Here is a 27,505-nt window from a genome sequence, read left to right as displayed (position 1 = left end):
CGTATATGAGCCTTCTTCAAGACAAAAGATATCATTAGTTGGCTTTTGAGCTGTACTCCCAGATGAGAAAATGTTAGTACGGCTCAATAGCCGACTAATGATATCTTTTGTCTTGAAGAAGGCTCATATACGAGCCGAAACGTCGACTATGATCTTCTGTAATTAAAATTCTGATGCTGTCAAAATAAATATATTTAAAGTTTGAAACCAAAATCCTGAGTGCCCTTCTTTACAAATATACATCTATACAAGTCTTTTTTGATGATTGCACCCAGGTCGGTATCACACCACCAAGGTTGGAGTGCTGGTCCACCGGCTAATTGACATTATATATATAGATATAGATATATATACAACTTGGTTTTATATATTTCATAAAATTTGAAGGACATCTACTTATTTATTTTCACCCCTACTGTTTCTAAGCTTTTTTGTTTTTGATTTCCCATTATAAGGTTTTGAAAATGTGCAACTTCACATTTAAAAATATCTTTAAAAAATTGTAGCAATTTACTTTTAGTTTTCAATATTTGTAGTTGACTTTTAACCAAATTCATGGTTGCACTAAAGCGATATATGCTGTACATTTGAAAATTTATTTCAACAATATAGTTTTATTTTGTAACACTGTCTTTCTTAAAATAATTTATTTTTTAGTTCCATGTAGTGGAAATTTTACTGACAGAAGAGGAACTATATTATCACCAGGATATCCTGAACCATATGGAAATAGTTTGAACTGTGTTTGGCGAATCATTGTGACAGAAGGATCTGGAATTCAGGCAAGTGATTTTTTACTAGTAGTGTAGGAGTAACATAGAATACAAACACAAAGTCAAGAAATGGAGGACTCTCTATGTTTGCTTATAAAAATTCCTGAAAATCTCAAGTTTTGTATAATACAATTCATATCTCACATTTCTATGCTTTTTTTCCCATGAACCATATTTTACAGTTCTTAAACTGCTTAGTGATGCTGTAAATATACTTTCCTAATTTGTGAAGTGTAAAAAAATGAAAGGGTACTAATTTAAATTCATAACTTAAATATGTAAACATATGGCCCCATTTCTTATTTGACTGTGGGACTAAGTTCTCGGCTAGGCAACCTGTTGATCCATCTTCACAAAGAGAGGGCAGTGGATGATGTTAATTTGCAGCTCACATTTATCATTGTACAAGTAAATCTTTGTGCAATGTGAAAACAACTGTGCGAGAGCAAGGCCTGTCAATATCCCTGATCAAACAAGTTCAGAGTGATGTATCACCATTGATTTTTTTGTTTGTTTGTTTGTTTGTTTTTTCGTGGCCCTTTAATGAAGTTTTTACTTTAAAAGGAACACATCATCAATATTGAAAACAAACTAATATGCATAACTCCAACTAAAAAAAATAATTCTCTACTAATTTAAACAAGTATAGAAATTGAGAATAGTATACATTGTATATGAAGATTGTAAATACATTGAGGAAATAGATAATAATCTTGGAAGACTAGTAGTTCTAATTTACATTTATTATTTCTATGATAATATACATTTCTTCTGTTATGTGTGATCAGTCCACGGGTCATCATTACTTCTGGGATATAACTCCTCCCCAACAGGAAATGCAAGAGGATTCACCCAGCAGAGCTGATATAGCTCCTCCCCTCTACGTCAGTCCCAGTCATTCTCTTGCACCCAACGACTAGATAGGATGTGTGAGAGGACTATGGTGATTATACTTAGTTTTTTATGACTTCAATCAAAAGTTTGTTATTTTACAATAGCACCGGAGCGTGTTATTACTTCTCTGGCAGAGTTTGAAGAAGAATCTACCAGAGTTTTTTTACTATGATTTTAACCGGAGTAGTTAAGATCATATTGCTGTTCTCGGCCATCTGAGGGAGGTAAAAGCTTCAGATCAGGGGACAGCGGGCAGATGAATCTGCATTGAGGTATGTAGCAGTTTTTATTTTCTGAATGGAATTGATGAGAAAATCCTGCTATACCGTTATAATGACATGTATGTATACACTTCAGTATTCTGGGAATGGTATTTCACCGGAACTACTCTGTTAAAGGTCACTAATCCTTTTTAATAAATATTATCATGTTAAACGTTTTTGCTGGAATGTAGAATCGTTTACATTGCTGAGGTACTGAGTGAATAAATGTTTGGGCATTATTTTCCACTTGGCAGTTGTCTGCTTTAAATTGTGACAGTTTCGTTTCTCCTCACTGCTGTGTGTGAGAGGGAGGGGCCGTTTTTGGCGCTCTTTGCTACGCATCAAAAAATTCCAGTCAGCTACTATTATATTTCCTGCATGATCCGGTTCACTGACAGATCTCAGGGGTCTTCAAACTTCTTTGAAGGGAGGTACATTCTCTCAGCAGAGCTGTGAGAATTTTATATTGACTGTGAATAAAAACGTTACTCTATAATTTTTTATGTCAAATTTAGTTATTGTTATTTACTAATGGGAACAAACCTTTGCTAAAAGTTGTGTTATTTTAAAGTTGATGCTATAACTATTTTTTTTTTCAGTTCATTATCTCAACTGTCATTTAATCGTTTAAGTACCTCTTTGAGGCACAGTACGTTTTTGCTAAAAAAGATTATAACCAGGTTGCAAGTTATTGCTAGTGTGTTAAACATGTCTGACTCAGAGGAAGATATCTGTGTCATTTGTTCCAATGCCAAGGTGGAGCCCAATAGAAATTTATGTACTAACTGTATTGATGCTACTTTAAATAAAAGTCAATCTGTACAATGTGAACAAATTTCACCAAACTGCGAGGGGAGAGTTATGCCGACTAACTCGCCTCACGCGGCAGTACCTGCATCTCCCGCCCGGGAGGTGCGTGATATTATGGCGCCTAATACATCTGGGCGGCCATTACAGATAACATTACATGATATGGCTACTGTTATGACTGAAGTTTTGTCTAAATTACCAGAACTAAGAGGCAAGCGTGATCACTCTGGGGTGAGAACAGAGTGCGCTGACAATACTAGGGCCATGTCTGATACTGCGTCACAGCTTGCAGAGCATGAGGACGGAGAGCTTCATTCTGTGGGTGACGGTTCTGATCCAAACAGATTGGATTCAGATATTTCAAATTTTAAATTTAAATTGGAGAACCTCCGTGTATTACTAGGGGAGGTCTTAGCAGCTCTCAATGATTGTAACACCGTTGCAATACCAGAGAAACTGTGTAGGTTGGATAAATACTTTGCTGGTACCGGCGAGTACTGACGTTTTTCCTATACCTAAGAGATTAACTGAAATTGTTACTAAGGAGTGGGATAGACCCGGTGTGCCGTTCTCACCCCCTCCAATATTTAGAAAGATGTTTCCAATAGACGCCACCACTCGGGACTTATGGCAAACGGTCCCTAAGGTGGAGGGAGCAGTTTCTACTTTAGCTAAGCGTACCACTATCCCGGTGGAGGATAGCTGTGCTTTTTCAGATCCAATGGATAAAAAATTAGAGGGTTACCTTAAGAAAATGTTTGTTCAACAAGGTTTTATATTGCAACCCCTTGCATGTATCGCGCCGATTACGGCTGCGGCAGCATTTTGGATTGAGTCTCTGGAAGAGAACCTTAGTTCATCTACGCTAGACGACATTATGGACAGGCTTAGAGTCCTTAAACTAGCTAATTCATTCATTTCGGAGGCCGTAGTACATTTAACCAAACTTACGGCTAAGAACTCAGGATTCGCCATACAGGCACGTAGAGCACTGTGGCTAAAATCCTGGTCAGCTGATGTTACTTCTAAGTCCAAATTACTTAATATACCTTTCAAGGGGCAGTCTTTATTTGGGCCCGGTTTGAAAGAAATTATCGCTGACATTACAGGAGGTAAGGGCCACGCCCTACCTCAAGACAAAGCCAAAGCTAAGGCTAGACAGTCTAATTTTCGTCCCTTTCGAATTTCAAAACAGGAGCAGCGTCAACCTCCACTGCACCAAAACAGGAAGGAGCTGTTGCTCGTTACAGGCAAGGCTGGAAACCTAACCAGTCCTGGAATAAGGGCAAACAGGCCAGGAAACCTGCTGCTGCCCCAAAGACAGCATGAACCGAGAGCCCCCGATCCGGGACCGGATCTAGTGGGGGGCAGACTTTCTCTCTTCGCCCAGGCCTGGGCAAGAGATGTTCAGGATCCCTGGGCGCTAGAGATCATATCTCAGGGATACCTTCTAGACTTCAAATTATCTCCCCCAAGAGGGAGATTTCATCTGTCAAGGTTGTCAACAAACCAGATAAAGAAAGAAGCGTTTCTACGCTGTGTACAAGATCTGTTATTAATGGGAGTGATCCATCCGGTTCCGGCGGTCGGAACAAGGACAAGGGTTCTACTCAAACCTGTTTGTGGTTCCCAAAAAAGAGGGAACTTTCAGGCCAATCTTAGATTTAAAGATTCTAAACAAGTTCCTAAGAGTTCCATCGTTCAAAATGGAAACTATTCGGACAATCTTACCTATGATCCAAAGGGGTCAGTACATGACCACAGTGGATTTAAAAGATGCTTACCTTCACATACCGATTCACAAAGATCATCAACGGTATCTACGGTTTGCCTTCCTAGACAGGCACTACCAGTTTGTAGCTCTTCCATTCGGATTGGCTACGGCCCCAAGAATCTTCACAAAGGTTCTGGGTGCCCTTCTGGCGGTACTAAGACCGCGAGGGATTTCGGTAGCTCCGTACCTAGACGACATTCTAATACAAGCTTCAAGCTTTCAAACTGCCAAGTCTCATACAGAGTTAGTTCTGGCATTTCTAAGGTCGCATGGATGGAAAGTGAACGAAAAGAAGAGTTCTCTTTTTCCTCTCACAAGAGTTCCATTCTTGGGGACTCTTATAGATTCTGTAGAAATGAAGATTTACCTGACAGAAGACAGGTTAACAAAGCTTCAAGATGCATGCCGTGTCCTTCATTCCATTCAACACCCGTCAGTAGCTCAATGCATGGAGGTGATCGGCTTAATGGTAGCGGCAATGGACATAGTACCTTTTGCACGCCTACACCTCAGACCGCTGCAATTGTGCATGCTAAGTCAGTGGAATGGGATTACTCAGATTTGTCCCCTACTCTGAATCTAAATCAAGAGACCAGAAATTCTCTTCTATGGTGGCTTTATCGGCCACACCTGTCCAGGGGGATGCCATTCAGCAGGCCAGACTGGACAATCGTAACAACAGACGCCAGCCTGCTAGGTTGGGGCGCTGTCTGGTATTCTCTGAAGGCTCAGGGATTATGGAATCAGGAGGAGAGTCTCCTTCCAATAAACATTCTGGAATTGAGGGCAGTTCTCAATGCCCTTCTGGCTTGGCCCCAATTAACAACTCAGGGGTTCATCAGGTTTCAGTCGGACAATATCACGACTGTAGCTTACATCAACCATCAGGGAGGGACAAGAAGCTCCCTAGCAATGATGGAAGTATCAAAGATAATTCGCTGGGCAGAGTCTCACTCTTGCCACCTGTCAGCAATCCACATCCCGGGAGTGGAGAACTGGGAGGCGGATTTCTTAAGTCGCCAGACTTTTCATCCGGGAGAGTGGGAACTTCATCCGGAGATCTTTGCCCAAATACTTCAACGTTGGGGCAAACCAGAGATAGATCTCATGGCGTCTCGCCAAAACGCCAAACTTCCTCACTACGGGTCCAGATCCAGGGATCCGGGAGCGGTTCTGATAGATGCTTTGACAGCACCTTGGAACTTCGGGATGGCTTATGTGTTTCCACCCTTCCCGCTGCTTCCTCGATTGATTGCGAAAATCAAACAGGAGAGAGCATCAGTGATTCTAATAGCGCCTGCATGGCCACGCAGGACTTGGTATGCAGATCTAGTGGACATGTCATCCTGTCCACCTTGGTCTCTACCTCTAAGACAGGACCTTCTGATACAGGGTCCATTCAAACATCAAAATCTAACTTCTCTGAAACTGACTGCTTGGAAATTGAACGCTTGATTTTATCAAAGCGTGGTTTTTCTGAGTCGGTTATTGATACTCTGATTCAGGCTAGGAAGCCTGTTACCAGAAAGATTTACCATAAAATATGGCGCAAATACCTATACTGGTGCGAATCCAAACGTTACTCCTGGAGTAAGGTTAGGATCCCTAGGATATTGTCTTTTCTACAAGAAGGTTTAGAAAAGGGTTTATCAGCTAGTTCATTAAAGGGACAGATTTCAGCTCTGTCCATCTTGTTACACAGGCGTCTGTCAGAAAATCCAGACGTCCAGGCTTTTTGTCAGGCTTTAGCTAGGATCAAGCCTGTGTTTAAAGCCGTTGCTCCGCCATGGAGTTTAAACTTAGTTCTTAACGTTTTACAAGGTGTTCCGTTTGAACCCCTTCATTCCATTGATATAAAATTGTTATCTTGGAAAGTTCTGTTTTTAATGGCTATTTCCTCGGCTCGAAGAGTCTCTGAGTTATCAGCATTACATTGTGATTCTCCTTATCTGATTTTTCACTCAGACAAGGTAGTTCTGCGTACTAAACCTGGGTTCTTACCTAAGGTAGTCACTAACAGGAATATCAATCAAGAGATTGTCGTTCCATCCTTGTGTCCAAATCCTTCTTCAAAGAAGGAACGTCTTCTACACAATCTGGATGTAGTTCGTGCCCTCAAGTTCTACTTGCAGGCAACTAAAGACTTTCGCCAAACTTCTTCCCTGTTTGTCGTTTATTCTGGACAGAGGAGAGGTCAAAAAGCTTCTACTACCTCTCTCTCGTTTTGGCTTCGTAGCATAATACGTTTAGCCTATGAGTCTGCGGGACAGCAGCCTCCTGAAAGAATTACAGCTCACTCCACTAGAGCTGTGGCTTCCACTTGGGCCTTTAAGAATGAGGCCTCTGTTGAACAGATTTGCAAGGCTGCAACTTGGTCTTCGCTTCATACTTTTTCCAAATTTTACAAATTTGACACTTTTGCTTCTTCGGAGGCTATTTTTGGGAGAAAGGTTCTTCAGGCAGTGGTTCCTTCTGTATAATGAGCCTGCCTATCCCTCCCGTCATCCGTGTACTTTTGCTTTGGTATTGGTATCCCAGAAGTAATGATGACCCGTGGACTGATCACACATAACAGAAGAAAACATAATTTATGCTTACCTGATAAATTCCTTTCTTCTGTTGTGTGATCAGTCCACGGCCCGCCCTGTTTTTAAGGCAGGTAAATATCTTTTAAATTATACTCCAGTCACCACTTCACCCTTGGTTACTCCTTTCTCGTTGATTCTTGGTCGAATGACTGGGACTGACGTAGAGGGGAGGAGCTATATCAGCTCTGCTGGGTGAATCCTCTTGCATTTCCTGTTGGGGAGGAGTTATATCCCAGAAGTAATGATGACCCGTGGACTGATCACACAACAGAAGAAAGGAATTTATCAGGTAAGCATAAATTATGTTTTTCATAATACAAAAGCATGGAGATAAGAATGAGCAAACCTAGGGCTAGATTACAAGTGGCGTACACATATATATATATATATATATATATATATATATATATATATATATATATATATATATATATATATATATATATATATATATGTATGTATTTCCTATAAAAATAACTTGCTCTGTAAATGAAGAACAAGTGTCAGGTGTTTTTTCTTCTGTGTTCTCTGTTGACTTCTATCTGGAAGTTAGCGTGCATCAGGTTTCACGTGCATGCAAACTTTTTGCTTTCAATTTGTAATATGAGTGCAATTGACACACATCATGGTTACTTCTAGCAACGTTTAAATAGTCTATTTATGTGTACATATGTATTTATGTATTTATATGTGTATTTATGAATTTCCAGACATATAAACACATATAAACATATAAATACATAGGAACACATATGTAGACATAGTGCATATACAAGTGCATTGGAGCCCTTTGCATTTAAGTAAATGAAAACATGTTAAAACATGCAGTATTTATGCAATATTCATTTTTAATAAAGCGTTTTACTGTGTATTTACTGTAAATATTTAATATTCCATTAATCTGCACATAGGGTAATATATTCTATGTATTTTTAAATAGAAAGTCCTTTATATATCTGTATATATCGATACCTATATATAATCATATATATATAAAGGTATACATATATTCTTCTATGTGAAGAACATTGGAATGTGAAATATTCATATTTTCATGTCTGGTTAGCGTACATGAAAATATGTAATCGGGTTTGCGTGAGAGTAGGTAGTTACGTTTTTTCCACTTTTTTTGCTCCATTGACATCTAAAGGAGAATACGTGTACGTGCACATGATATTGTAAGGTTTTTTTTCCACTTATCGGGTTAGCACGAGAGTAAAAGCAATTTACTTTCAACTTAGCGCAACACAACATGCACAAAAAGCTACACTTACTTCTAGAGCAGTTAAAGCTCGAGAGGGAGCATTAGATAGTGTTCTACTCATTATCTGGCCCTTAGCATGCTATGACAACAGTGTTTTGTTTAGGGTCAGATTACGAGTGAAGTCTCTGGCCTGCCCTCCTCCACCAGGTCCACACCCCTCCTCTCCTCCTGTGCTTAAATGCTGAGTCCACATGGCGGCTGCCATTTTGCCGCAACGGAATGTCACTACTGTCCTCGGTTGCAAGAAGGAGAGAGGGAGACAGTCACGGACCGGGGAGAGGGGAACCAGGAAGCAGAAACCAATGCTGCACACCTCTAGGATGCTCCCTTAACCCGGGAGTGGGTAAGTGTCTGGTCATGCTATGACAGAGCCCCCTCCTCAGATGCAACCTCAGGGCGTCAAACAGGGTTGGCCGACTAGGAGTCTTGAGTCTATTTCTTGGACTTCAAACTCTTCCGGACTGTCTACAACAACTGGAATGCATGGAACAACAAGATGTGAGGAAAAATGGCTAGGTCTCCAAAGCTTCAGTAGAGACACATGAAATACTGGGTGTAACCGATAGGTGGCAGTATGACTTTTAATCAGCATATCCCTTGTAAAAATGTTTTACCATCTTTAGAGTACTTAGTAACATCTGTCTTTGCTGTTTAAGTTTATTTAGGTGTAAGGCCACATCAGATACTGTGGTAGAGCAAGGCAATTTGGGGAAGACACATGGATGAAAACCATAGTTGTCATAAAAGGTGTGATTTTAATAGAGTGATACATGTGGTTGTTGTAGGAGAATTCTACTGTAGGAAGTAAAGACAGGCAGTCATCTTCTAGGTATGTGGTGAAGCAACAGGGGTACTGTTCTAAAGTCTGGTTGGTATGCTCTGTTTGACCGTTGGTCTGGAGGTGATAAGATGATGATAAGTAGCATTTTATTTTGAGGTGACTGCCGAAGTGGGACCAGAAACAGGAGGTGAACTGAGAGCCATGGTCTGTGGCAATCCATGCAGGCAGTAGATATTTTGCAAGAACAAGGATGCGGTCTGGGCAGCAGAAAGAAGTCCTATGAAGGGAATGAAGTGTGCCATCTTTGTGAACCTATCCACTACCACCAAGATGGTATTGTGTTTGTACGACAGAGGTAGATCCACAACAAAGTACATCGCTATATCTGTCATGGCCCTTGAAGAACTGTAGGAAGTTGTAGAAGGCTTACTGGTTTTACCTTTGGTGTCTTTGAACGGGCACATATGTCACATGACAGGACATATTCCCTGGTATCAGTCTTGATGGAAAGCCACTAATAGTTCCTATGTTTGACTAATTCCACCATGGCTTGCGGAGAGGGTGTAATGAAATTGGCTAAATGCTTCTTATCTAAGTGAGGGTGACGCTTACACTTGTTTGTCATGGTACCATAATCCCTGTTTCTGGGTCAGAGGAGGGACAGTAACAAGTGGTTGATGCGCTAGGTTTCGTATGGGGTCTAGAAGTGAGACTTGAAGTGCAAAAAATTATGCAAGGGTAGAATAGTGTCTTGGGTTTGGTCGGTGGGGTCTGTCTCCTCATGTATGAGTGACAGAGTGTCTTCTTTTTTATTCTTGGAACCAGGGTGGTAGGTGATCTGTAGATTGAATCTGGAAAAGATCAAGGCCTAGCGTGCTTGACAAGGATGTTATCTTTTGACAGCATGAAGATACTCCAGATTATGGTGTGTAAACAGTTACAGGTATGGGAGCTCCCTCTAGTAGATGGCACCATTCTTCCAAGGTACCCTTAATTGCAAGAAGTTCTGTCTCACCAATGTCATAATTCTTCTCCGCAGGGAGAAGTGTACGGGAGTAAAATGCTATAGGAGGTAGCTGGTCATCCTTCTCCCATCTCTGAGACAAGATACTCCCAACAGTGATGTCAGAGGCATCTAACTCAAGGAAGAAGGGTTGTATCAGAATAGGTGCTTGGGTGAATAGCCTTTTTAGCTTTTCGAAGGCTTCTTTGGCTTGGGTTGTCCATAGGAATTTATCATGTTTCTTCGTCAAGGCGGTTATGGGAGAACATATTTGTGAGAAACCTCTAATAAAGCATCTGTAAAAGTTGGCAAATCCTTGAAAACGTTGTACAGACATTTTATGTTTTGGTAAGGGCCACTCCAAGATAGTTGTAATCTTGCGGGGATCCATTTGAATTTGACCAGGGGTGATAATGTAGCCCAGGAATTCTACAGACAGAGAAAAGTAAAAAAACAGGATGTCATCTAAATAAATAATTATAAAAAAGAATACATAATGTCATGAGAAACATCATTCAGAAAGTTTTGGAATGTGGCAGCGGTCTTGCACAACCCGAAGGGCATGACAAGGTATTTGAAGTGCCCATACGGATTTCTGAATGCGGTCTTCCATTCGTCCCCTTCACGGACACTTACTAGGTTATATGCACCCCGTCGGTCTATTTTGGTAAATACGTTTGCCTTCCTTAATCCATCTAGGAGTTTTGGTATCAATGGTAGGGGGTATCTGTTATTGATGGTAATATTGTTTAAAGCACAGTAATCAATACAAGGATGAAGACCTCCATCTTTTTTGCCAACAAAAAATATACCCACCCCTGCTGGAGATGTTAAGGGTCTAATGAACCTTTGGCCAGACTGTCGGAGATTTACTCCTTGAGATGTTTAAGCTCTACCTCAGCTAGAGGAAATATGCGCCCATAGGGGATAGGAGCACCAGGAAGCAGATCGATTGGGCAGTCATATGGGCATCTGGGAGGTAATGATCAGCACTCTTTTTGTTGAAGACATCTTGGAATTATTTACATTTGTCTGGCAAAGTGACTGAAGGTTCGGAGGTCATAGGGAACAAATACACAGGAGCTTTGTTTAGGCAATTGGTGGTAAAAAAGGTAGAGGAAAAGGTGAGGTTACCTCTATTACAATCAATTACTGGTTTGTGGCTGCGAAGCCCAGGAAGGTTGAATATGAGTGGGAACATTGGTAAGGGAACAATGTCTAGATTGATAGTTTCTTTGCGGTGACCAAGAGACAAATTGGATTGGTTTTGTGTATTACAGGACCTTGCTTGATTAGAATCCTATCCACAATCTACAGAGATAACAGGTGTGGCTTTCGTCACATAGGAAGGTGAGAGGTCTATACCAAGGTCTGATCTATGAAACAGCCGCTAGCTCCTAAATCTATGATGGCTGTGACTAGATGGTCCACACTTCTCCACTGGAGATAAAGAGAGATAGAAAGAGAAGAGGTAGATGGAGCTGTAGAGGTCCAAGAAGAAATAGCAATGATATACTTACCATGTGTGATGGTGGGACAGACATGCCCATAATAGATGATTAGCTTTTCCGCAGTAAAGGTAGAGCCCTTGAAAGTGACGTCTCTTGCGTTCTTCCTCAGTCAGAGGGTGGCAAACCAGACATATTTGCATGGGTTTATCAGTGGAAGAGGCAGAGGATGGTGCAGAAGCCACAGGACTCAATGGATCCAAAGGCATCAAAGGAAATGGAATCTGTTGCTTCTTACTTCTTACTTCTATGTTCACATGCATGACTAGCAGGATCAGTTCTTCTGAGGAGGTAGGTACTCCTATTCTGGCTAGTTCATCTTTTAGGGTCTCAAATAGACCCAACCTACAATGCTCTATCAGACCCATCTCATTGTAGCCTGTGTCAGGAACCAACTCCAGTAAGTACGTGGTATAATCTTCCATGGGTCTTCTTCCCTGCCGAAGGGAACGGAGGGCAGTGCGAGAAGTGGAGGATCTCGGAGGATCATCATATAAGGTACGCATGGCTGCAGCAAATGACTCCCAGGAGTCCAGTAATGGGCTGCTACTGTGTAGGAACTGATGAGCCCAGGTTTGAGGTTGACCAGATAGCAAGGCAATGGTGGTGCGTACCTTCACATAATCAATAGGGTATGTGTGAGTTTTGAGAGCAAAGAGTAACTCATAAGCTGTGATAAAAGAACATAATTTTGATTTATTTTCAATGAACCTGTCAGCCATAGGAATAGAGGGTTCTGGGGATGTTGGAGGTAAGTGGCTAGGAGCCAGAGGTGAAGCTGTAAGAGGGGTAGACTGAGCTCTTCTCTGCTCATGCTGTAGCAGTACAGTGTTGCTAGCTTGTAAATCCTGAACTGCTTTGTTGGGTCAAGGCAGCAATAGCTTCAGTTGTTCCGGCGGGTTCCATAGGGCTTGGTTATTATGTTACAACCCACCTGGGGTATTGTGGTTATATTAGAACCCAGTTGCAGTGGAACAGCACTTCTTTACAATCACAACTCTCAGGATAACCTGGAGATGGATACAGGTTCCTGATGGATACAGGTTCCTGAAAAGTCAGTGGTGGCACGGAGGCCTTTAATAGGGTAGGAGCCAGATGAGGGATACAGGGCAGAGGCAGAGACGTGGTCAGACAATCCAAAGACAGGGCAGGCAGCAGGCAAGAATAGTTGAGAAACAATCCAAATTTAGGAACCAGGAAATCTAGATGAACCAATCAGGAGGTAAATAACAGGACACAGGTTAATATGCTCGAAAGGATTCCAGAATCAGGAAGCAAGAAGAAAATAACCCAGCACTGATTGGAGGGTGTGCTGAGAATATATAGGGACAAATATACATGTCTAAAAATGTATATGTATGTATATTTATATGTTTATATGTGTGTAAATATGTAATTATGTATTTATATGTGTATATATGTATTTCCAGACATATATACACAAATAAACACATAAATACATATGTACACACAGACATATATACAAGTGCATTGGAGCACTTTGCAGTTAAGTAGATAAAAGCACGTAGAAACATATTTATGTAATATTTATTTTTTTAATAAAGGTTTTAACTATTTATTTACTGTAAATAGTTCACATCCCAATGTTCTTCTATGGGGGAATATGTGAATGTGATTGCTATATTCTAACTTTAGCTTTTTGTGCTTTTCAGGTTAGTACAAGATCAAAAACAGTTTATTTTTAACTCGTAATATGAGCGCAACCCGACAATCTCAAAAAAACATACTTCTAGTGCAAATAACTCTTGAGCTAAAGAGCTTATTTGCGCTCCACTTGTAATCTGGCCCTTAATGTTTTATTTATAAAACTATTTCATACAGATGGCAGATATGATGTCACTAAATTCCGTGTCACTATATATTAATATATTCCCTTAATTGTTCTATGTTTTTTTTTCAGATACAAGTTATAAGTTTTGCCACAGAACACAACTGGGATTCACTTGAAATATATGATGGTTCTGATGCAACCGCCCCTAGACTTGGGGAGCTTTTCTGGTAAATAACTTGTATAACATGCTACATCGGCGTTGTGTGTGCGAGTGTTATATATATTATATATATATATATATAATATATATATATATATATATATATATAATATATATATATATATACCTATTATTAATGCTCATATTTCATTAATGTACATTTTATAAAAAATCCATTAAAAAATGTATAAAGTTTAAATAGAGCTATACTATAGTTAATGGAGACACTTTTTGCGTATACCCACATACTGCTTTAGGTACAAAATGTAAGCAATGTGCAGGAAAAGCTTTTATGACCCAAAAACGTGCTTGTTATTATTAAACTCACTTTTTATTTGCAAACCATAATAGTACCATCTTAATTTTATTTTAGAAGTGTAAACGCACAATTCAAAGCAAAACTGCTAAGAATCAATAATGGCAGGCATACTAGGTCTGATATAGTTCAGCTTAGTATGACTTTAATCATAGACACTTAGCACATCTTAATCCGATACAAACACGTATTCATGCCATTCTGTCTCATATGTTACCTACTCATCATCTTCATGTGTTTCACTAGATCCTTAAAACAGCATGAATCATTTAAAATTAGTTGTAATTTATATTTATTTTCATATGTTTACACCAAAAAGGTACTTTGGGACTGTTTACTGATAGCCATAGATCTTCTGATATTAAAATAGGGTTGTTGTTTTTAGATGTTGGTGAAAGCTGGAAAAAAAATTTTTTTCCGCAAAACTTGTGAACATAGGCAATGTGGCTATTAAAAAAGTTCCAATATACTACCATAGAAAAAATAAAGACAGTATAGACCAAGACATATTTTGAATTTCCTTAATGCAGATGTGATCCTAACATTCTGGTTTAAAATACACATAATAAGGCTTATCATTGTGTCTAAATGCATTTAAATAACATACATGACAAGTGATTACATGAACTTTTGGTTAAATATAATTACAATATCTAAAAGCTTAACATGATGTGACACTTGTTAGATATTAGTTGTTAGTTACCCCATCTGCAATATAGGTTAAGGACTTATACAAGTCACTCTAATGGAGCTATAACAAGAGCTGATTAAACTGACAGACATACAATACTACAACTGAAATTCTGGAGTTGCTGCAGTGTGATGGCTGCTCAGATTTGATTGATATAAACAGCTCTGTCACTATACTGCTGCTTTGCTTCCAAAAAATGGCTCATATCCCAATATAACCCCCGTGCAATAAACATCACAAGGCATTTTGTAGGGCTTTAAAAGTAAGTTACCACATTCCAATCAGTTCAAAAGACCCATAATAATCCTAAAATAGGGTTGGTAACTCCTAAACTATATAATACTGGCAATCCAGTCAGCCAGATAGCCCTTTTCAAGTACAGTACATTTTCATAAATTTATATATATATATATATATATATATATATATATATATATATATATATATATATATATATTATTATATATATATATATATACATATACATATACACATATACATATACAGTATATATATATATAATATATATATATTCTATATATATTCTATATATATATATATATATTATATATATATATATATATATATATATATATATATATATATATATATATATATATATATAAATAGATTCTCTTTTCTGTACATGTAATCTTTATGTGCCTTTTTAAAAAACCCTTTTTTTATCTTTTATTTGCTAGGTACTACTGTTCCAGCTTTGTTAAACAGCACGTCTAATCAACTTTACTTGCACTTTTATTCTGATATAAGTGTGGCTGCAGCTGGTTTTCATCTGGAATACAAAAGTAAGGCATTTCATTTTATTTCCAGATTTCTTATATTAAATTATATTGTGATAAGAATTATTTTAACTCTATTAATACTTTACTTGAAATATCTTCATATAAATGATTTTCATTTCACATGTATATGTCCACATACACACAAATGCTGTCATTATAAAAGATTGCCACTCATTGCTTGCAACTCTGAAGCTAAGATTCACAAATACATTTTGTTGTTTTGTATTCCTTCAATCTGTAGTCATTTGTCATTTTTGTTTGTACTGAATCATCCGACTGCTTAATTCATTGTTATTATTAGTTTGTACTTGTTGCTGTCTTGTAGAAGATGAAATCTATTTATTTTGCACCTCAGAATTTATAGAGAAGAATAAATCAATATTCATGTTACTGAAAAATATGGTGTAGATGGACATTTTTTAGTGCCAGTACTTGATCTGCATTTGTTTAGACTCATATTTTTTTAGCAAGCAACTCTTTAGTAATTTTGTGGAAATAATAATCACTACATTATATGATAATACAGTTCAGTCATTTGCATGGAAGATGTATTTTTCAAAGCTGTGTTAACATTCTTAGAGTGAAGTAGGGTCTGCAAAAACAGTCTGATTTATATGATGACCAAGGTCAAATTAACAGAATTTCATTGCTTGTTAGAGTGTCTAAAATAAAGTATGTAAAATTTTCAGTTTGAATTCTATGGAAATTAACTTTAACGAGTGGTCTTAAAATTCAAATAAAATCCATCTAATGTGCACTAAATACATGCTCAAAAAATGAATGGACAGGTTTGGTATCGAGTTATTGTCATGGTCCTGACAGAAATCTCAGAACAGTCCATCATGTGTGTTTTATTAACCTAATTAAAACTATTTGTATGCAGGCTTGAAGGCTCTTGTTTGATTTAAGCCATTTTATTGACTAGTATGATGTTGCTTCCCTTTCATAAATGTACCGCTATATATTCATGTTACAAACACCACTAAGTAGCTAGCTCTTTGTTTTTTGTTTTCAGCACAGGTAATTTATTTTCAGGATAAATTGAAAGATGAATAAACAAAAAATAATTTTAGCTGCCAAGGTCATTCCAGCTATTCTAATATACCTTTTTCAGGTTCCCATTAACAGCAATTTGTAATTTAACAGAATATACATAAAACATATTAATATTGTAAAAATTCATGAGTGAACATTTCTGTTGAATATATAAATAATGGAAATTCTGTAATTACAATACCCAATCAGTTGTAAGATGTTTGCTAAACAGAATTGTATTTTGACTTACAAAAGCTTGCACAATAAACATCAAAGAAGTAGGGATGAGTGATTGTCTGTTTAGAACAAATGTTAACATTTAAATATTGAATGTAATGTTCAAATATTATATTTGAATGTGGGTTCCATATAATTTACATAGAAGAATATAAGAATTAACATGGGAATATTAATATTCAAGTGTTATACTTCTTTTATTGAAACTTAAAATTTGTTTGCAAAAAATAATCTGGGGAATGTTAGGAAAACATTCATTTGTTTAGAATGAAAAAAACACCTCAAGCATTTGTTCTTTGTAATGAATATGAAGATACACTTACCTATCTCTACTAATACATAGCCAAAATAATCAAACTTTTTATTTTCCCTTTTCGAAACCTCTGAGCAATAAACCCTTTGTTTCTTTAAAAGAATGTCTTGGGAAGAATATTTTAAACTGTTTTAAATTAGTGGCAGTGAGAAGATGTAAGTACCACTTTATTTTATTGTATTCATTATCACTCTGTAGAATGCCAAGTATTGCCCATGAATATTCAACATATTAACTTTCAACTTTTGGGTTGGGTGCATGTTTTATTGAATTCATTAGGAATCACAATAACAGCCAAAACTCCTTCACTCAATAAGAATGGTAAATGCTGATTATTAAACACTTCAGGGTAAGTTTCGGGTTAAAAACTTTAATTTAATATTTATATGTAACCATATGTTCTACAGACATATTTGAATTATAAAATAAATGAAAAATATAATTTGTTCTACCACCTGAATGCCAAATTTCAAACAATATTTGCATCCTCAGTGTTCTCAATAAAATGTATGTTTGATAAATGTTTTTCAAAACCCACAGGTTGGAGCATTCATAAACTTGAATGTATTACTTCAATTGTTGTTTATCTGTTCATGTTACACTTCATACTGTATTTATAAAAAATGTAGTATTCCAAGAATGTTCATGTGACTTTTCTTTAATTTTCATTCTAGGTATAAAATACAGCACTGCCTAGGCTAGATAGATAGATAGATAGATAGATAGATAGATAGATAGATAAAAAGATAGATATGTAGATTGTGCTTTAAAATTATTGTTTTTTATTTACAATTATTAGGGTGTATCACAATCATTTACAAAACTATATCTATTGTATTTCTACAAAATTCATCATTAAATGGGGATTTTTGTAGAAAAATAATTTGACAAGTTTTTCTACAGGACTGTGATTGACCTCATAATGTTTTCTTATTGTTAGGGAAGAATAGAACATATATGCTTTCATGTCACTAATGACAGGGAAAGGTAATTTTTACTATCCACTTTGGATTTTAGTAAATAAATAAAAAAATAATCCTTACAGTAATTTGAGGCAAAGACAGCATTGCATCATACACTACCAATATCTTTGCTCTCTTTAAACCCTACTAAAATACTTGTTTACTTGTCAGCTTTTTAACTTTTTTAGTTCAGTGCCTAAAATTCTACTTTTTAAATATAAAATGTTGTCCCTCAATTAAAATTATATAAGCCTTTTATTATCCCAAACATCTTTATTTTTGCCAGTTCTTGTTCTAGAAACAATAAATACTATTTTTCATAAACAATCTAACCAACATAACTTTTTTTGTTTTCCAAAAAGTTTTATTGAATAGAATATTCAATATACAAAGTCAATTAACTATTACAAAGTCAAAAAAGGAGTATACATTTGTGTATCAGTTCAGAACATGAAATTAATACAGAGAATATAACAGATCCTCTTCAGTCTTTGAGTTTGGTGGGATATATTAGGATGCTATATAAAAGTTCAATGTGCTAAAGATTGGTGGTGGAGGAAGCCTGCACATCCCCTATAGCATTGATCTTCATGATTTACAGTCCAAATATACATCATTGACACATAAGTAGAAAATACACGCATTTAAAATAATTTTTAACCAAGCCCTAAAGGATGACACTCTGGGATACAAGAGAGTTTGTATTACATAGTTGCGTCTATGACAACAGAGCCCATTGCAAAGGTACTGAATAACCTGGGGCCCTCTATGTGCTTATGTCTGGTCTGTATATGTCCTTTTCACGTTTAAAACTTGCGTGTCTGCTTAGTCTATAGAAAATTAACTAATATCTGTTGTGTAGTTTATCCTTTGATTCCCATCAACGCAATAACCTGGGTGGTGAGGTTGTGTTCTCAAGGTAAAGGGATGGGGGTTAAGAGAAGGAAAAGAATGAGGGGGGCGTAAAGGGGGACAAGTGAGTCACAATGAATATTATGGCAGTGCTGGACTCACTATTTCTGTGAATCTGAGGGCCAGCATGTATACTACCAAGAATCGTACTGTGTGTTTTGTTTCCAAGTGTCTAGCATTATCTCATGTATATCGATCGTTTGATTCTTTATGTGATGATACCTTTCAACTTGCAGCAGTGTGTCTACCTGTAGTTTCCATTCCTCTATTGTGGGGTTATAAGTGTCTTCCAGTGTTTTGGAATTAAGAGTTTAATGCTAGTTATCATTAATGGAAGTAGTGCATTATGGGCTTTGTTTTCTATTTTAGGAAGTGAGAGAAATACAAGTTGTTTAGGGTATTGTTTTTCCTAAAACTTTAGACATTTGGGTTATGATCTCTGTCCAGAACGTGTCTAATTTGGGGCATTCCCACCAGATATGTATAGGTGACCTGTCAATTCCACAGTCCCTCCAGCATTTACTGTTGGCTGACTTGTATATGGTTTTTAGCCTGTTGGGGGTGAGATACCATGTGTTGAGGAATTTGTAATTAGTTTCCTGTATTTTCATGCATATGTAAGCTTTTTTGGTTGTTATAAAAGCTCTATTCCATTCTTGGAATGTAGTGTCTGTTTCGTGGGGGATTCTTGCAGACAAAGGACCTCAAAGGGTGTCACTTGCCTTGTTAATGAATGTTTGTGATGGTGTGTGTTTACAAAGTGGTTCAACTGGGTGTGTGAGAACCAAATTATAGAGATATCTGGAAGAGTCTTGTGTATTTCATATAGTGTTTTGTGTTTATTTTCCTTACTGAGGGTATATAACGTCCTGTCTTTAATTTGTGCCTGTTGCTCATAATGTTTTTCTCTGTGGTTCCATGGTAATGTGGGATTGTGATAGATAGGTATCATGTGAGATATGGCGGTGGAGATGTGAGTCAAAGTATTCAGTATTTTGTCTCAAATTTAAAAAAAAAAAATCAACAGTACTGGGAGGTGTGAAGTTACTTTTGACCTTTGTTTAGTGGGCAACCATGCTATTACTCCTGCATTGGCCACTCCCAGAATGTCATTGTCCAGTTGGAATCTAAGGTAGTAGTGGAGTTAATGTTTTTTTTATGCTCCTTTTCCCAAAAGCTGAGTTAAACTATTATTGAGTTAAGATACTGCCTGTTGTTTCTTGTTTCTCTAGCTTTATATTTTATGAATTCCCCTCTTATTATGTACTTATGCGCTTCCCAGATCGTTGTTTAGGGGAGGCTTTCATCTATATTTTCCCTAAAGTAATTTGGTAAAGTAGTGTCTATAACTTGCCTGATTAGGGGATTTTCCAAATAGCATCTCATCTTGACAGTCCGGAGCAGATCCTGTATGCAGCCCTCTAGTGCCGCTGGTTGGATAGGCTCTTCTATGCCTCTTATACACAGATTGTTTCTTCAGCCCTATTGTCTAGGTCTTCCACCATTTACGGCAAATTATGTATAATTTTTTCTTAGTCATATACTAGATGGGACATGTGTTGTATATCATTATACGTAACATTATGATTTTCTTATAGAGTAGATTCTCTTTGGGTCACTCTCGTGAGGTCTATTTTCAGTTTTCCATACCAGCTTTTAACTTCAGTCATCATTTCTTTGATGTCTTCCTTAATACATAAAGGCTGTGGATCTTCTTTTGTGAGGCTCGAGGGAGCTGTTTGGAGCTACTGTCGGTTGCTCTGTAACACTTCCCATCATGTTAGTTTTTATTGATGAAGATTATGGTTGCTTAAGGTAGTTGTGCATCATTTTGGAGTTTGTGTGTCCCTCTGGTTTGTTGGATTTGTGCCCAAGCATACCCTCATTTTTATGTAAGGTACCATTTTAGCTGCTGTCGGTTGGCCTAGTGTTGTTGTATGAGGCCTCTAAAGATTAGCAGGTCTCTGTTTCTATGTAGCCTCTATGCAAAGCGGGTAATTTCACTGAAAAAGACTATTTCTTAAAGTTGTGGTTCTTTCAAAGCTTGCCAGCTTGGGTATGAGGGTGTTGTTTAGAGAATGGTTTCATCCAAGAAACTGTGAGCTTCGAGTGTTTCTGTCCCTTATTCCTATTTATTAGAAGGCTTATGGGAGGCTAGTGGGCCCTTCAACTCTGTTTAAACACTTTAGAAGGTATGATTATATGGAAGGGGGTAGCCCTCCTTAAAAGTATGGGATTTATAGAGTCTGCTCTTTCAGTGTGCCAATCCCTGTGGGAAGTTAATTGCAGGCTATAGTATTAACAGTATGGTAGGTAGAGTGTGATATGGTAGCACCCTCTCAGGAGCCTGTGCACTGCAATTCTGCCTTCAGTGATTACCCTATTGGTGCTCCATGTTAGGGAGACAGGAGTGCAGTGGCTTATATGTGGCTGTTAGCTGATCCATTGGTCTGTTGTCACCTGTGGGTTTGAGTGCCGATCGTAGGCTACCATGTGGTTGCTCTTAGGGCCTTGGCGAGAGGATGGTCTCCTTGCCGTATGGCTCAGTCATGCCAGATCTTTACCACTTGCGTGTTGTGTTTTCCTGTGCTCGGTGAGCTGGTGTATATCAGTCCACCACTCTGTATCTCTGATCTACTGTGTTTCGGGCATGTGGTAGCGCGTTACCCTCGGCTTTGTCAGGGTGCCAGGAATCAGACTGAGACGAGAAGTGCAAAAATAATCACACCTTTATTAATAGCAAAGAATAATAAAATGTCCACAAGTCAAATAACAAGCAGGAATCCAAACCAGAGCTGGTAGTCAGACGAGCCGAGTCAGGATCCAAAGCGAGTAGTCAAATGAGCCGGAATCAGGTACAAGGACAACAGCAGAGTCAGGAGCAAGCTAGGGATCAGAAACCAGGAGGGATGTCAGACAGCCAGGTTATACACAGGAGCTCTCACAAACAGGTCTATATGTGATGACATCACAATTCTGAGACTGCATCCTGTCTCACATGGATGATGTACACCAGTCTGGCCATAAAAGGAAGTGCAGGAAATTAGCAACATCACACAGTATGCACCAGAGTCAGCAAGAGAGATGAGTAAAATGGCTGCCAGCAGCACATGGCAAGCAAAACATGGAAAAAACCCTGAGAGTACCCTCCCCTCAGCGACCCTTCCCCCGTGGGAGGACAAACGGCTTATTGGGGAAACAGACATGGAAGGCACCGAGGAGGGCAGGAGCAGGAACATCAGAGGAGGGAACCCATGCACATTCCTCTGGACCGTAGCCCCTCCAGTGAACCAAATACTGTACATGGCCCCTTGACATACAAGAGTCAATAATGCTGCTGACCTCATACTCCTCATGGTTGTTGACAAAGATAAAACGGGGACAAGGCAACACAGTGGTAAACTGATTACAAACCAATGGTTTCAAGAGGGAGACATGAAAAACATTGGAGATGCGCATTGCAGGAGGAAGGACAAGAGCGTAGGCCACAGGATTGACCCGTTGGATTATTCGAAAAGGACCAACATAACGGGGAGCTAGTTTATTGGAAGGCACACGAAGGTTCAAGTTGCGGGAAGACAGCCAAACCCTATCACCAACCTGGTAGGAAGGTGCGGGCAGACGCCTACGATCAGCCTGGAACTTTTGGCTCTGCATAGAACGATGAAGGCAATCCTGAATCTGCACCCACGTGGAATGGAGTTGCCGGAGATGCTCCTCCAAAGCCAGAATACCTTGAGACATGAATGAATCAGGCAACAAGGATGTTTGAAACCCATAATTCACCAAGGATAACTTGGAGGAAGCATTAATATCACTATTACGAGCAAACTCTGCCCAAGGTAACAGTTCAGACCAATTATTGTGGTGATCTGAGACATAACAACGGAGGAACTGTTCCAGAGCTTGATTAGACCGTTCCGCAGCCCCATTGGATTGAGGGTGATATGCTGAGGAGAAGGAAAGCTGGATATTGAAGCAAGCTCCTGAGCGGTAGGTAACTTCTTTAAGGGAATGCAATGTGACATTTTAGAAAAACGGTCAACCACCATAAGGATAACAGTATTGCCATTGGAAACAGGGACCTCGACAATGAAGTCCATGGAAAGATGTGTCCAAGGATGCTCACCATTAGCAATAGGTTGAAGAAGACCCACAGGAAGACGTTGAGGAGTTTTATTCTGTGCACAAACTGAGCAGGAGGCAACATATGCAGCAACATCAGAACTTAGACCTGGCCACCAGAATTGTTGAGTGACAGACCAAATCATTTGGTTCTTGCCAGGGAGACCTGCGGCTTTAGGATAGTGGTAGGTGTGAAAAAGTTTAGTTCGAAGATTCTCAGGAAGAAAACACTTACCACTAGGTTTCTCAGAAGGTGCATTGGTTTGTGCAGCCAGGATCTCCTCCCCCAAGGGAGAAATCAAATTAGTACGTATGGTAGCCAAAATATGGTCAGGAGGCATAAGACTTCTCCTTGGACAGAGGCGAAAATTGTCGAGAGAGGGGCATCAGCTTTAAAAATCTTACTACCAGGCAGGTAGGAGACCACCTAATTAAACCGAGACAAATATAGCGCCCATCTGGCCTGTCGGGCGACAAACGTTTTGCCTCAGATAGATAAGTTAAATTCTTGTGGTCAGTAAGAATGAGCACTGGCATGCTAGTACCCTCAAGAAGATGCCCCCATTCCTTGAGTGCCAAAATTATGGCCAGTAATTCCCTGTCTCCAATTTTATAATTGCACTCCGCTGGAGACAATTTCTTAGAGAAGAAACCACACGGATGCAAGGAACCATTAGGTGTAGGACATTGAGACAAGAGGGCACCTACTCAAGTCCCAGATGCATCGACCTCAAGAACGAAAGGCAGGACAGGGTTAGGATGAGCCAGAACTGGAGCAGCAGCAAAGGCAGTCTTAAGACTATCAAAGGCCTTAATGGCAGTAGGTGACCAATGGAGTGGATCATTCTCTTTACGGGTCATGTCTGTGATAGGTTTGACCAAGGAAGAAAAGTTTTTAATAAACTTTCTATAGTAATTGGCGAGCCCCAAAAAATGTTGAATAGACCGAAGACCAACTGGGCGAGGCCACTACAGAACTGCAGATAACTTGTCAGGATCTATGGAGAACCCTGCAATGGAGATAACATAACCTAGGAAGGAAACTTGAGTCTGATGGAACTCATATTTCTGGAGTTTACAAAACAGGCCGTTCTCATGTAGTCACTGAAGAACCCGCGTAACATCAGAATAGTGAGCCTCAAGTGTGGGTGAGTGTATGAGGATGTCGTCCAAGTACACTACAACACACTGTTGCAACATATCTCGTAGGACATCATTAATAAATTTCTGGAAAACAGCAAGAGCATTACATAGGCCAAAGGGCATTACAATATACTCATAATGCCCGCTCCTGGTGTTAAATGCTGTTTTCCATTTGTGGCCCTCCTTGATCCTAACGAGATTGTACGCTCCTCTCAAAACAAGTTTAGTAAAAATTGTAGCTCCCTTGAGGCGGTCAAAGAGTTCCGTAATGAGCGGAATAGGGTAAGCATTCTTAATGGTAAGACGATTAAGACCCCTATAATCGATACATGGTCTTAACTTGCCACCCTTTTTCTTCACAAAGAAGATGCCAGACCCTGCAGGAGAGCAGGATTTGCGGATGATTCCCCGCAACAGAGCATCAACAACATACTCTTCCATAGCACAAATCTCCACAACAGACAGAGGGTAAACCGAGCCCTGAGGAGGAATGGCTCCGGGTTGCAGGTCTATGGCACAATTGTTAGACCGGTGAGGAGGCATCGTACCAGCACGCACCTTGTCAAAAACATCTAGGAACTCTCTTGAGATACAGAAGAAGTGCACAAGACTTTAACTGGTTTAGAAGACAAGTGGAAATACATTGCGAAGACCACGACAAAATTTCGGACCTGCGCCAGTCGAGACTGGGATTGTGCTTTTAGAGTCAGGGAAAATCCAGAACAACCAGAAAATGTGGAGAGTTTATCACCTGGAACTGGAAGGTTTCAAAATGGAGAGCCCCAACAGCCATGGATAATGGAGCAGTTTTGTGAGTAACGAGTGCGGGCTGAAGGGGCCTGCCATCAATGGCCTCAATAGCAAGTGGAATGGACTGAGGCAACACAGGAATGGAGTGCTTTGATACAAAAGCACTTTCAATGAAATAGCCCACAGCACCGGAGTCAACAAGAGCGTGGGTGACTATGGAGGAGAGACGCGTGTATCCCAACTGCATCGGCTCAGCAGTACCTGGTGACTCAGGACCAGGAGGCATGGGTGGGAATGAACACATAGGAGACAACGGAACAGGAGGCTTCTGCAAGCGCTCCTTGAAAGAGGGCCTCTGACTTAGTTTGATGTCAATTAGGATCAAAAAAGACACCAATGCCTCGAGATCTTCTGGTAAATCTCTGGCAGCAAATTTGTCTTTAATCGCATCAGAGAGCCCATGAAAGAAGGCGGCAACAAGGGCTTCATTGTTCCAACCTACCTCTGTGGCAAGCGTATGGAACTCAATGGCATACTGAGCAACAGATCTTGTACCTTGCTGAATGGACATGAGTCGTTTAGCAGAAGATGAGGCGCGAGCCAGAACATCAAATACCCTTTCAAAGGAGGCCACAAATTCAGGGATTTGAAAGGAGGCCACAAGGGATTAGCCCAGGCTAGAGCTGTGTCAGAGAGTAACAAGATGAGAAATCCCACCTTAGCTCTGTCAGAGGGAAACGCCTGAGGTAACATTTCAAAGTAAATGCCCACCTTCAAAAACCCTCTGCACTGATTAGGATCGCCTCCATAACGCTGAGGTAGAGGTGCAGAACCAAACATACTCCTGGTAGTATTAGGTGCAGCAGCAGAAACAGGAGCAGCCATAACTTGCGGGACACTTTGGTCCAAATGTGCAGTGCGAGTCTGCAGGGTTTGCAGGGCTAGTTCAAATTGATCCAAGCGGGGATCCTGTTCATCCATCCTGGAAATTATGGCAGGTAAAGGTGGATTATTAGCACCAACAGGATTCATGGCCCTTGCGTAATGTCAGGGTGCCAGGAATCAGACTGAGATGAGACGTGCAAAAATAATCACACCTTTATTAATAGCAAAAAATAATAAAATGTCCACAAGTCGGGGGGGCGGAGCTAACTACCGTAGTGACAGGACATTTATCTTGAGCGCTCCTGCTTCTATATAGACCTTTTTTGGAAAATAATCATAAAGTCTTATGGATTTTGAAGCAAATTTCATTAAAATCAATCAGAAACTGTTGTACAATGGAGCCATGAAGAAACTGTGACTGTATGTTTTGAAACCTGGATACCCACACTGTGTTACTAAAGCCACAAGGTAGCTTCCCAGCATACATGAGGCCAAAGACACTCATCTAGGCTTGTTTTAACGAAAACGCTGCTGCTACCATAATTTGGTCTGCAAACCCTCCTGGAGCATATAACATGGAATATATTTCAAGTGCCCTCCTCAATCTCTTTTTGGATTTTGAGCTTACGCTGCAGCGGGATATGCACTCTCTGCTGCAGGTTGCGAGACCTAGAGAGGTTGTTTCCCCGATGCCAATGGACAATGAGGAGCTAATCTGCACCCGGGAGATAGCCCCAGGCTCCCCAGTTGACCTGCAAGGTAGATCACCAGATCCCTCTAGTCAGAACCCCTTTCAGTCTTTCCCACCTACTCGCCCACCGGAGGATGCTGCCAGTCTCCGGGGGAGATCTTGTGATAAGCATCAGGAGTTTTTCTGGAGACGGATGAAGCCACAATACTTACTGGTTGGGAAGTAATAGACCGAGTCTCAGAAGCACTGACATTCTAACCTGGGGAACCGAGGAGGATGGAGAGGTTCTTTACCGGACTCTGTGCTAGATGGCAGTGGTGTAATGAGGTTTGCCTGGTCTTAGATGAAGCCACGCAAGGGTGCTGTCTCTTTGAGTGTATCCAGAGTCCATCAGCGGCTATAGAGGCATACTGGCACAGTGTACATACCTTGTGTGAAGCGCGATCACATGCTGGGGCAATCATACGGAGCAGACTTGGCATAGGATAAATGAACAGTAACATGGCTACTCACCAAGTCTTTGCAAATAGGCAAGAACTATATTTGCGAGACTCATATGCCCAAACATAGCATTTCACATATGACAGACAGCACACACCTGATGCACGTGATGGAGGGCTACTGCAAACGCCACTCTGTAATGTAGTAACAACTGAAGTCCACAGCATCAATAATTTGAAGGAAAAAGGTTTTTCAAGCTTTATAGCATTTATTTATCCTTTACAGCTTCATACAGCATAGACACCCAGCAGCAAATGCTACCTTTTTCCTTCAAATTATTGATGCTGTGGACTTCAGTTGTTACTACCCAAACATAGCATGACGCTTCTTTGAGACTGAGCCCTGATTTACTTGAGATCCTCATATGGGGACCTTAGATCTTCATTTATGCAATTATTATATAGTTACCCCTAGTTTTTGCTTAAGGCTCAAATAATATATATGGACTTTAATACTATTTATCTTGCACCC

General features: G+C 39.5%; 1 protein-coding gene across 1 annotated transcript in view; it reads left to right on the top strand.

Annotated features, from left to right (window-relative positions):
• The window catches only part of CSMD1 (CUB and Sushi multiple domains 1), a 3,127,153-nt gene that overhangs the window by 2,516,440 nt on the left and 583,208 nt on the right, over window positions 1-27,505 (top strand). The window contains 4 exon segments of the mRNA XM_053711946.1: window positions 658-782; window positions 13,580-13,660; window positions 13,662-13,677; window positions 15,379-15,483. Of these exon segments, the coding sequence (XP_053567921.1) occupies window positions 658-782; window positions 13,580-13,660; window positions 13,662-13,677; window positions 15,379-15,483 (327 nt within the window).

Source organism: Bombina bombina, chromosome 4 (assembly GCF_027579735.1).
Source record: "Bombina bombina isolate aBomBom1 chromosome 4, aBomBom1.pri, whole genome shotgun sequence".
Taxonomy (NCBI): Eukaryota; Metazoa; Chordata; class Amphibia; order Anura; family Bombinatoridae; genus Bombina; species Bombina bombina.
This window is presented reverse-complemented; position numbering and strand designations above follow the sequence as displayed.